This window comes from Aythya marila (genome assembly GCF_965140915.1).
Source record: "Aythya marila genome assembly, chromosome: 4".
In the NCBI taxonomy this organism is placed as follows: Eukaryota; Metazoa; Chordata; class Aves; order Anseriformes; family Anatidae; genus Aythya; species Aythya marila.
Window position 1 is genome coordinate 30860226 of NC_139045.1, and position 13060 is coordinate 30873285.

Below are 13060 nucleotides of genomic sequence, written 5' to 3' on the forward strand. Positions count from 1 at the left end.
GATTGAACTTAGTATTTTTTTCAAAATGTAGCTTTTGAAAATCTTAACCCAAAATTCCTTTTGAAATTCCACTACTGCTCAGAAATTAATTTTCTTTTGAAGCTGATGAGAATAATTATATCTTTGACTCGAAGAATTAAATTACTAAAAGCCATTAGGCAAACTAACACATAACAATATGTACAAATAAGACACGATCATGATAATTCATTATAATTTGCTCCCTTTCCATAAGTGTGGGCTGTATTTTCAACACTTCTGCTAAGTTAAACTGGCCACTGATTTGAATTGGGTTATCATTTTAGCTTTAACATAGCGTAATTCAATACAGATTATTTTTTCTACAAATGGTTAAGTTTCTTCCATAAGTCGATCATACTATTCACATAATTGTCATACATAAATAAATATTTACACACCCATGCTGCATGAGAACACTTGCTATACTTGAGGGATAGCACCAGTCAAGATAGAAGTTCTGAAGTTCTTCACAGCAACCAGTCTAGAAAGGTTCAGTCAGAGTCATCGCTGCTAAAATAGGAGCTGTCACAGTATTCTGCTGTATAAAGGAATTTATGAATAGTTGGATTCATTTTAGGTATCCAGTGTCTTGGCACTAGAAATGTTGAAAGATTGAACAAATCCACAAACACCTTGTATCTGTCACTGAAAAAGATAATTGAAACAATTAATATTGCTGTGTTGGCATAGGAGGCCATAATTTCCAAAACCTCAGGAATTGTTCCCTCTCATTTATTGACGGACGATTTCTGCACTAACCATCCTTCTCCTTAATATTTCAGAATAAAAGTCCTGTACTATTTCTAGGGCATAGCAGATTAAATTATATTTAAAGGGAAATATCCACATCTTTCTCCTAAAATTGCAGACTACAGGTGCTCTAACCTCCAAATCTCCACTCTTGTAGTAGGTATAAAGGGGAATGTATCTGTGAAGAATGTTAACCTGAATTTCAGAAAAAGTGAGAAGGATTGTTGAAAAGAAAATGAACCCTGAATTTTAAGCCATCTTCACTGAATTCAATATAACCTGCCTGCTTTCTTTCCCCCGCTGTATTATAATATTTTAGATAAGAATCATTGCTCACAGCTATAGATGCCAGTCACTGGCTGCGTGCTATTTCTATTTGAAAACAATCCTAAAAGAAGGTCTTCTTAGAAGATATTTCAAGTGTTCTTTTGCTCTTTGACAAAATGTGGTTTGGGACATAGTGAGGATACATTTGAGCCTAAAAAGCTCAAACCAAACTAGCTGAATTCTCAAATTTTGTGTAAGAATTCTGCACTCAGGCCCAAACCATCCACTAAAAGAGGAATTTTAAATTTTCTCGCTGCTTCATCCAACAGAAGGAAACATGTTTCTGATTTTTTGCCTGCACAGCTAGAGGGTATTAATTAATATCAGCTTTCAGAATATATTAAACCCTAAATTTCAGTACCTTAGTTTATAAGAATTTATATACTTAGAGTCATTCTAAGGAATAAAGCAAATGTCATTAGCTGCACAGCAGACGGGACTCATTTCCAACCTGTATCACCTAATTAACTTGGGCTGGATAGCGCACGAGCTAAACGATGCAGAATTAATATTATTTCTATTACGGTAATGCCTAGATCCCTTGCTTGAGACTTATAAATGGCATTTTGCATGAGTGATCAAAGCCCTTTGCCCCAAAAGGTTTTGAATTTACGTATGTCAACCTGATAAGTAAATGTACAACAGGCAGAAAGAGAAGGAAATGACAGAGCCCCAGAAGAGAAACAACAGTCCCCTAACCTCTAGTGAGCTGTCTGAAATCTGTCTCCTGGCAGTATAATGCCTACAAACTGTGTTATTGTAAGTAACGGGGGAAATACATTATTCTTACCTCACTGTTGAGCGCAAATAGTGGTAGCCTGATGAGCCTCCTGTGCCAGCCTTGCTGCCAATCATTCTGTGCACCATGCAGACATGGTTATCTAAGTCACACAAACCAAGGGCATGGCAAATAGCCAGTGTTAAGATTGAAAAAAAAGGTCACATCAAGGTGAATCATTGAAATATTAAAGATCACAGAGAGATGTGCTACTAGGTTTTAAGCAATGCAGGGGTAAATTATGCCACTCTTTAGTCAACTAACATAAAATGATTGTTAATACAAAATTAAAACACTATTATACATCATTGTGCTCTGCTGGTGCAGAATTAATACATTCAATTATAGTTGTCTAAGTAGAGAAAGAACAGAAGGAATGTTTGCATGTGAAGAGTTGTCATGATGAGGGTTTGGAAGGCATTGGAAAATAAATTGCTGCACCTTAAATAAAATTGCTCACCTAATTTAAAGCATGTAATAGAATTGATAGCTCTACCTATGTGTCTAACGACCACAGAGGAAGCTGTTCATCTTTCCTCTTGGCCAAAATAAAATATATATATATATATATATTCTTAAAGGAAGAACTCAGAAGTTTGGTTCTAAAACTCTGGGTATAACTAGTCTAAGAAAGTATGAAATAGAACAATTTACTTGCATCTAAAAGAATATCAGAGTAAAAAAAATTGCAACTTACATCTCCATTTGGTCATGAGCACATCAATATCCATAAGAGAGGTAAGAAGCTGAAAGGGAACCTGAAAACGAGGCTCCTCTCTTGGAAAATGAAAGAGGCGACAGTAAGATCTCTTATAATGTGCTTTATTTTTCAAAATACCACTTCAGCAATGCAAAACAGCAATGCAAAATATACACTCAATGTATATTTTTCCTAAATCAGTATTGAAATACCAGTAGATATTCTAACAAATACTTCTTACATGTAAGTCTTAATCTGTCCTCTTTTTCCTTGATTGGAAAAATAATCTAAAACTTTCTAGGTCACTTTGTATAACAGGGCATTTGCCAGTTTGGGCCTGAGGAGAAACACCTGCTGAGACAGTGGAACCTCCATCCTTGAGGGTATTCAAAACACAACAGGATGCAGTCCTGTGCAGCCTGATCTGACTTTCAGGTTGGATCTACTATATAGCCCTGGGTTTTGGTGTAGGATTGGACCAGAGGACTTTCCAAGGTCCATTCCAACCTAAATGATCCTATGCTGTTTTCTTTAACCTTCACCTCTCCTGTTAACAGTAAGCACTGAAGACAAATCTTCTAGCATTACCTGTAGAAGTAGATCATCAGGGCACCCTTCAGTGCTTTATAAGACAGTCTTCTTTCTCCTGTAAAATACAACCATCTTTAGTTTGTTGCTGATTCTTGATGTAATTATTCTATATGTATTGTATACAAAAAATATCAACCCAAAGCATATATGAATATATGAACATACCTTTACTAAGCAGGTGTTCATGCCGTTTTTCATCAAATAATGAAAGTAATACATCTTTCTGTTTTTGGAATTCAGATAAGAAGTCTTCTTTTTCTTCTGATTCTGGTTTGGCCTTTGATATTTAAAGCAAATGGAGTTTTTAGAATTCAGTAGGGAAAATTAGGCCCTTAGAGAGCCTTAATGTAACTTCTGTTTTTACTATAAACACCCTTCAAATTTACACTTTAAATGTATGAAGTGTATTTTCCAAAGAGGATAGACAAGTCACTGAGTCACTGTCCTTTAAAAACACAATTGCCACAAAATGTGCAATTAATAAGCTGTCAGAACAGTTCAGATGAATGAATGTGCAAACAAACTGGCAGTTTATCATTTTTCTTTAGGTCTAGAGGCCTTGGAACAACTAATATTAATTTGTTTGAGACCTAATTATTTTAGTTCTTCATTTTCAAGGCAAAAAGAAAACACCTTTGCACAGCTATGGGTTAGAAAATTGTATATAGAAAGGCTGGGTAAATTAGAAAGGTGTAAACATATTCCCAAGAACTTAATGAGTTCTTATGTTATGGTGTTTTTTCATTAAAAATGTACTTATACCTACTTTACAGTATTTTGGTATTTTCTCATGCTTATTTGCCAGTGTAACTCAAATGATCACATAGCAGCAAAGTGCCATATACTGTTAAATAAAAATAGCCACTTTATAGTGACACTCTATACTCACAGGTCATGGACCCAAACTTTGTGGAGTTTTACTCTGAACTGCAAATACAAGCACTCAAGGTGACATAGTTTAAGTAAAATGGATTTCAGACCTTCCATTGATACTTTCCCTTTTCTTTTGCAATCATTTCATGTATTAGATACTTTAAGAGTTCTTAGATGTCAAATTATAAATGTATTCAGATATCCAGGAAAAGTTTGTAATTTTCCTGTTTCTTGCAAACACAGGCTGCTGAAGATTAAGTAAAATGAGTGAAAAACCATGACTGGGCCAAAATGCCAGTCAAAAATATGTGATTTTCCAGCTGTCTTTTGTTATAGTGGGATCAATAGAACACTACTAACCTGCACTATGGCAAATTCCTCTTCTAAACCTTTTAAAACATTCACTTCAAATTGTCCCCAGAAATCAAATCCTTCTGCCTCAAGTCCTGGAGTTCTTTCCAGCCATGCCTTTAATAATAATAATAATGTGTTCAAGTATTAATAATGCAAATACATTACCCTAAAATTACAACATAAACCAGAACAACTGTAGCAGGATAATATAATAACCCATGTATAGGTGCTAATCACTGGAATAAGCATGTCTACATGGAAGATTTATACCTGTATAATGATGCCATGCAAACACACCCACAGGTTTCAAATTAAAAGATTACTGTTGGAAGACAAAAGCTGTCTTGTTAAAATCAATTCCTTTGTAGACACAGGAATGCAGTCTTATTCCACATATTTATGATAAACATAAAGATAAATCTCAGAAGGAAGATGTAGAACCATCTGCTAGTACAACCATTTTTTATCAGGTCAGGCTGAACGCTGATCACACCATCTGCCATTAGCTTACACCAAAATATGCAATAATACAAGACAAATTTATGTAGCATTAGAAAAGCCTCCTCTCTGATTTCCTTTTAATAATGTTTAATAACATAGTAGAAAAAAAGACGGGGAATCTTTATGGCCAAACTACCTTTAGAGATAATTTAATTTAGCTACTCCTTATCTAATAGCACGAAGTCTTAATGAAGAAAAGTTACATGAGTTTCTTATATATTCAGGTGTCAATAGATGAATGGAATGATTCCATATAACGCCATATCATTCCAATAAGAGAATAATTTTGTCACATAGAGGCAGATGTTTTTATTGAGGTTTATATTGCATTATTCTTTAGCAAGTTAAGTTTGTGTATGAAAAGGAAAAGGGGGTTAAAGAAAACACCATGTTTGAGTGATTCATAACTTAGAGACAACACCATTAAATCAAGGTAAGTGAGAAAGAAACACTTGTTAAAACATCTTTTCTCCTTTCCATTTCGGGTTGGCATTTTTCATGTTCTGTTTTTTAGCCTCTTTACTACACCTCACTAACAGTGAAAGTATTTTTAAAGTTTTCTTTTGAAAAGGGTTTGTGGTCATGAAAAACTCAAACAAACCAGTAGATTTACAGTCTTGGACAACTCAAATTTCTGCAATGCCATTTACTAGTTTAGCAGTTTTTTCAGGCAGAAGCTGTGAAAAATCAGTTGGCTTACCAACTCTTTTTCATACCAACTCCTTCATACTAAATTTGATAAGCATACAAAATGTGATTCATTGGGAAGCTGCCAGCATGTTTGCTTCTATCCAGGGAGAAGAATTTGTCGCTGATACCAATGAAGGACATTCAGGGGAAAACATTAAAGCAAGTTCTCAGACAGACTTTGTTACCTCCACAAGTTGCAGAAGTGTTGGTTCTTGCTCTGATTTAAGCAGTAGTTCATAATCCTGTCCCTTGAAGTTATCACGATAATGCCTTCTGTTATAGGGGACTCTCAGGCTTTGGGGAACACCAATCTTGTTCTCTAGCAAGCGGAACTGCAGGCTCTGAAAACCTGAGGCTGGGCTTAGGTAGTCTCTTGGGGAATAGAAGAGAAAAACATAAAAAAATGCAGGATATTATTTTACAATAATGGGGTTTTCTGGTTCTCACCTAAAGAATGAATGACATATTTCACATTTGAAGAATATCAAATACATGGCCAAACATTTGTGGTATGCTTCCAATTAAGAAAAAAATGGTAGTTTAGTGCAACTATAACATATGTATAATATATTCTAATTAGAAAATCATACACACAGACATATACTCACTAATGTTTATATTGTGTTTTAAAGTTGCAGCTGTGTGTGTATGTACACATGTTGTACAAGAGAAAACATCAGTGAACATAATTTTCTTTCCACATAGCATAAGCAGTGTCACTCCAAATAGGTATCAGGGAAATTTCCACATCACTCAAGTACCAGTAAATGGCCTTTAAGTAGGCTTGTTATACTTCAGAATAATTGCTATGTATGAAATAAATAAATATATTCATATTATTTATTTCATATTTAATTTCATATAAATATGAATATAATAATATAATATAACAATATATTATTATATTATATTATATATTATAATAATACAATAATATAATAATTATAATATAATATAAATATGAAATTAAATATGAAATAAAAATGAAATAAATAAAAATCTACTAAATCTTTTTCTGAACAATATTCTGAAGGATTCATTAATAGGATTCTTTCTGGGTTAAATTGTGCGACCACTTTAGAAGAACTGATATATTAAAATAATCTGAAATCCCACATCGTTAGATAATTGTAATGCACTTAGAATTGCAAATATAAGGTTTGGAAAAACAAGTAATTGATCTGATCTTATATTTGCTTATTATATTACATATGGTGTGTCATTGAAAATCAGAAGCAAGAACTCTTCAAAAGAAATGATTAGCCCATGTATTTCCCTTGCTGTAGAAGACAGATATTTCAAACTTCCACAGGAAGCCAAATTGTAGTTTCACATGCTTTTTAGTTAGGGACCATTAAAAGACAGAGGGAAAATGGTACAAATGGTACAAAAGGTTGGGATGTTGGACAGCACTATGTTCATGAGTCAGACGGTTCAGGGGCACAAGCAGAACGGAAGCAGAAAGGCAGATGGTGGATTGTGGATGAAGCTGTCGTGCATGGCAGTGGAAGCAGCTAGTTGTGGTGAGGGAAGCGAGAGGAAATGCCAGGTGAGAAATGAAGCAAACCAATTGATCCCAAATAAAGCCTGAGCAGAAGGCAGATGAGCTACCAACCAGCTGGTGCGACAATACTTTGGGCAGCTACTGGAGAGCAGAAATTCTTGGGCAGAAATAAGAAAAGAGCAATGTTTCCTTCAGCCACTTGAAGCCTCCAGCACTGCATGCCCACATTGGGATGCAATGAAACACTGTCCTAACAAGACAGTTTAAGTATCTGTTTGATAATACACAGAAAGTGCATTCTGTCACCCAAACGCTTTTATGATTTGTCATAGAACATGGCTGCAACTGTGCAGTGGTAAGTTTCTAGTAAGGTGTTAACAGAACCAAGAGCTATTTCTACTGTTTCTGCTATTCTTTTTATTTTTATCTGAAGACATTTATCAGCAACACACATCACCACCAACAGTGAACTTGTACTTCCTTACAGGGTATGCTGGACTATTCAGGGTATGCTGGGTATTCAAGCTCAGGTTCTTAGTTGACTCTTGTACTGTAATATTACAGTTACTTCTCAGACATGTTCTCACCCTGCTGAACAATCCAGGTACTGGAAGCTGCCAGCGCACATTAAAGACCTTGCTTAAATTCACAGCCTACTCTAAGGATGAGAATTACTAGCTCATGGGTTACTGTGGAGAAATATAGTAAGTATTTACCTGAAATCAAAGAAGTCCAATGCAGTCATAGTTTCCAAAACAGAGAACTGTTCCACAAGTAATTTCAGAATCATTGAAATTCTGTTCATTCGAGTGATAACTTTCAGCATGTTTCTCTCATCTCTTACCTTAATAAAAAATAAAGACCGTAAACAGACAGAGAATGGTATTCTCTTTACCTTCTACCTATTTATTTCAGGTCTTTCCGCTGTTGTGCATCACTATAGATCCCAAGTCCATTCCATGTGAAATCCATAGCAGCAGAATTTTATATTGAGTATAAAGCCCTGTTTTTAGCTGAAAACTGAAAGTGTGATTTTCAAAGATCAAAAGCTTTTTTTCTCTCCACGATGACACATTACAACGTGGACATTTTTTTTTTCTTTCATGTATTTTGACTAAAATAAAAGTCACCACAAGAAATTAAATTCTAGACCAAAATCATTTCTAGAATAAACAATTATTATAATATGATTTTAATGATATAAATTACAACATGATAATTATGATTTCTATTATAAACATTTCTATAATCTATATTGTGAGAGAACAAGCCATAAGGCAAGTGCAGAAAGTACTTGAAGTTGAGAAGCAGAATAATCTGAGATATATCAGGACAGAACATCTAAACAGATGCTTGTCAAAGACTTGCACTAGCAAGCAGAAGAAAACAGAAAAGACAGCATCTAGTGGGAAATACAAAATATGAAATGGAAAACAACAGAACTCTTAAGAATAAATTGGATGCTTTGGCTCAAGGGAAATCTGCTAAAATTCCTATTAATTTTAATTGAATCAAGTTTACCTCTAAGACCAGGGCACACAACAAGGAAATATCAAACTACAAAAATGAAAAATGAAAACCATTTCCGTAATCATCTTGCTGTGTTCTCAACTTTAACACTGACATTTCAGATTCTGATTGTAAGGCAGCTTTCATTTATCACAAAAATAAATAATGAGAAATGATTCTATTAAGATATAATTATGGTCAGTTATATTTTGATACAATTTTCAACTAAAAAGCCAACAAAATTATGACAAGAAAGATCATTCTCATTGAGCATTATAAGGAAAAGGCTACTTCTTTGTGAAAGAAAGTCTGATCTACTTCTAGATTTTCTTCACATACAGGTACTCTGGTTGTTATTCAAGGTATTCAAGGCATTTCTCTAAATACATGCAGTCTGCCTTTTTTCTGTGAGTACAATACTCGGTGAGGAGTATTCCTTCGTTATCTAGTTATGAGGTGTGTTTAATGTTGGATAAATGTTTAGAACTTTAAAAATATTCTTCTATATTTGTCATTTTAATAAATTCTCAGGCAATTGTACATTGTGATTTTGATTATTGTCTTTCTGTTGGATTTAATACAACTAAATTACCAAAAAGAGTTTTGCTTTCATATAGTAGTTATTGGATAGAAGAAAATGGTATGTAGACTTCAAAAACTTGAAGAAATGCAGAAGTGATATTTCAATGTTAAGATACCTGATAGCTCTGTTTTCATTTTTGCCTATGAGTATGGCTTTTCTGCAGTAAAATATACCCATGTTAGCTCCTACAATTATCCACTATTAGCAGGAAAGTATGAGAGAATTTTAGCCAATGAAACTGGTCTTGGAGAGTGATCTATGTAAAAGGCAGACATCAAGAGGAAATTTTTTGGGTTGGGGTGAAGGTGTGAGATGGAGGGGGTGTGCACTGTTTTTATATATAAATACAGCACGTGTTGATTTAGAAAAAAACATATATATCAGGCCGGCAAGAAAGAGACAAGAGAAAGGGGACTGGATTTTCCCAAAATGAATATTTGCTCTTGACTTACATGGCCATTTTGAAAGATCACCCGAACGGAATCCAATTCCCACAGAATCTGCTTAAACCAAAGTTCATAAGCTACAACAAGAAGGATACTGTTAGCATTATCTTCAACAATTTTTTTTTTCTTGATAGCGATGAAGTAAAATTCTCAGATTTTGATGTAAAGTGAGTAGTAAAGTGAACAGCAAAATAGTGTAAAGTGAACAATGCCACTGTATAAATAAGCACTGATACACAAATGTGTTGCCTGTTCAAGTATGCTGTCTGTTACCAAAACTATTACATGAAATAATCTAGCATCCAGAATGTAAACAAATTTTAAGGCATGTTTTTCATGCCAGTTATTAGATGTGCAGAATGCAGATTACACAAGGTGAAAAGAGAAAATCCAGCTCCAATACTTCATTAAAAGCATTACGGCATTCCCCTCTGCCTACAATATTCCCCAGGGCTGCTTACAATCTTAATGCCATCTAAATATCTCCCACCAACAACAGAAAAAGTATTATCCACATGGCTTGCAGACACTGGTCTGATATTAGAAGTTAGGGAGCACCTAACCATTGTGCTGGCTTCTAGAAAGCCTTGTGATGGTTAAAAAGGTGGATTGAAGTTTCAGAGAAGGCACAAGCCAACACACAAGACTTGCCTACAATAAACTGCAGAGCAGCCTTTTATTCAAGCCAAGAATGAATTTTCCTACCTTAATTTCTCTAGAAACAGAACTGTTGAGCTTTTGGTTTTCCACATCCAAATTTTATAATTGTGGCTTCGTAAGCATAGAGTGGATTACTGCCTTACAAAAGATACAGGTATACATACAAATGCAGATAAAAAGACAGAGTGATTGTAGTGGCTACGTCTAAAGTGAAAACAAATCATGCAGTATGTTTCAGCATTAAATAACTCTCTGTGGCAAGAATGACAGACAACCATCACTTCAGTCCTCCCAACCACTTACCTTGATGTGTCACAATGAAAAGATGTTCATCATGGATTTTGTTTCCTTTCTTTTCACTCTGAAGCTCTTGAGCATTCAGTATTTTGTTCAGCTTAAAAATGAAAATAAGGCTATTTGTAAAGTTCTCAATTCTGCTATTAGCCACAGCGTACTGTAGTCCTACTATGTAGAGCTAATATTTAAGAAAAAATATTTGTAAATAAATATTTATAAATATTTATATAAATAAGTAAATAAATAAATATTTATTTTAAAAATATTTTTTCTTAAATATACTAGGTTATATGAGTAGTTAGACTAAATGGTCTCAGGCATTATTTTTTAATTTTAAAAATATCTTGCCTGAAATTAACATTTTGGTACATCAAATAGGAAAATTTGAAAACTATCTTAAGAGTTTTTAATTATTAAAAAAAAAAAAAAAAGAGAGAGAGGGAGAAACAAATATCCAGTGCGTTCTCCAGACCTTATGTCAATACTGTCATGTTCAGTGCAGCATAAGTCCTATAGTAAGATTCTGTGTAATCACATAATAGCATAACCATGCAAGAGCTCTGATTTGAGGCTGTACTAGTTATTTCAGTTCTGGTGTTACTGATTTTTTACTCAGTCAAATTCACAATCTTAGTTGCTTTAAAAGAAATCTTTACAAGATTCTGTATCATACATCAACAAATAAATCTTTTGGACACTCACTTCAGTTCTTGCTGTCACCAGAAAAAAAAAGGAAATGTCTGAATTATATTATTACTTCTGTCAATTGATTTTTGCATATTTCTTAATTACTTTTAGTGATTTTTGTTTGTTTGTTTGATTGTTTTCTGTATCACACCCAAGAGTACTGCAATGTATTTTTCCAGCCAAATATTCTGGGCTTTCACGCAATAATCTGGGGAAGTTACACATGGCCTGCTGACATGTAGAGAAATTGCCAACTGGCAATTGTCAGGCCAGTGAAAGCCTTTTGTGGTGCACCACGTCACAGCTGAGGTTTGCCAGAACAAGCAGTTCCCTATTGACCCTCCTAAATACCCAGCTTCCCTGCAATTTGAGAAGTCATCCCACAGTCTGCCTGCAACCATCTCGGCTGAGTCAGGCACTGGTGCTGCAAGTATACCTGGGAACTCAGGCAGGGAAAGGACACTGAGACCTGCCTTGGTGACTGCCTGACTGCTGTCAGTGCACAACAGGGAGAAGTGTCAATCACAAGTCCTGGCTCAAGACTTCAGAGTGACCAGGGCAGTAAAAATCAAATCTTTGCACTTACTTGTAGGTAGTCTCCATAGATAAGTCCACCTTTGCTGGCTTTATTCATCCCTTCTTGTGATTTGTCATCTTTTTCCTCTTCCAAAGATAGCTTGCTAAAATTAAATCTAAGAAGAAAAACAAGCAAATAACTATTTAATTAGGGATCTATGACTATGACTGCCTTTTTATTGAGATGCATCTAAAATTCAAACAATGCCTTGTTTTCAGCAAAATGAACCACTAAAGCAGTCTTGCGAGAAAAACAGCACACCAAGCATGCATCTTGCCACAGTAACAGCTGGTAGCATGCTCTGAAAAGCCCTTGTACAACGTCTTCTCCCTTAGCAAGAGCTACAGCAGTGTATTTGCTGATAACCCCTAATTCCCCTCCAAACTTTAATATAAAGTTATATATTTTAAAGTAAAATAGAGAGAAGAGGGACTCACAGGTTTTTGCTCCCTGCAAAGGGGCACCCACTCATAGTTCCAATGTCCAAACTTGCTGAGCTGTGCTCTGGGGAATATGCTCCGTTAGTTTGCCCAAATCCACTGCAGCCACCTAATTTATAACCTTACCTCACTGCATAGGCCAACCCCCAAATTCTCCTCCTTAGCCCTCAGCCCATCCCTGCTATTCCATAATTACAGCAACTACCTTGGCACAAAGGTCAATAAGTTCATGTGGGTTTGGCTCTCCTTTTTTTTTTTTTTTTTTTTTTTTAATTATTTTTTCAGTCAAAATAAGAATGACTGAGATACCTGCTTTGTCCCGTATCACACTTTTTTTGTGCTTTTTCCTTCAAGGTTTCCACTAGTTGCTGTTTGGGGACTCAGGCTGGTGTCAGGAGTAAGTCAATGAGAGGCTTGTGTGTGAATAAAAAAAAATATTCAATATTTAAATCAGGAATTGTTTAAGTGGGTTTGTAACCTGCAACCCCTTGTATCAAAACATCAAGATACTTTGAACTTTAAAAAAGTGAAACATACGGAAAAGGAAAGGAAAGGGGAGGGGATGGGAAAGAGAACATATCTCTAAGGCAGACTGAACAAGGTTTGTTAAAGGCTTTCAAATAATATGCTTATTTTCAAAACATGCACACAGATTAAGTAAAGCAAGTAAAAATAGCCATATAAATCTCCTGTTATTTTTCCAGTGGTTTAATTCCTGACAATTTCTTGATTTTATTTCCGCCTGCAGATGTTTCACTCTCATTTGTTGACA

At 34.9% G+C, this 13060-nt stretch overlaps 1 protein-coding gene across 1 annotated transcript; it reads right to left on the reverse strand.

The window, feature by feature from the left end:
- Positions 1-51: 51 nt before the first annotated feature.
- On the reverse strand, positions 52-12408 carry TDO2 (tryptophan 2,3-dioxygenase). Its single transcript, XM_082759139.1, has 12 exons — positions 12286-12408; positions 11858-11963; positions 10591-10681; positions 9634-9704; positions 7806-7933; positions 5771-5957; positions 4401-4508; positions 3333-3444; positions 3165-3222; positions 2574-2653; positions 1889-1979; positions 52-666 (listed from the first exon to the last, which is right to left on the reverse strand). Exons 1-12 carry the CDS (start codon positions 12318-12320, stop codon positions 513-515), a joined length of 1221 nt encoding a protein of 406 aa, XP_082615265.1. The 5' UTR covers positions 12321-12408; the 3' UTR covers positions 52-512.
- Positions 12409-13060: the final 652 nt, after the last annotated feature.

What these genes read in the sequence shown, in the direction of transcription:
- TDO2 (XM_082759139.1), bottom strand. Translation starts at nt 12,320, where the DNA reads ATGAGTGGGTGCCCCTTTGCAGGGAGCAAAAACCT. An exon ending in TTGGACTTCTTTGATTTCAG is followed by an intron (nt 5,958 to 7,805) that starts GTAAATACTTAC and finishes CTATTCCCCAAG; the next exon opens with AGACTACCTAAGCCCAGCCT. An exon ending in TATTTGCGCTCAACAGTGAG is followed by an intron (nt 667 to 1,888) that starts GTAAGAATAATG and finishes TATCTTTTTCAG; the next exon opens with TGACAGATACAAGGTGTTTG.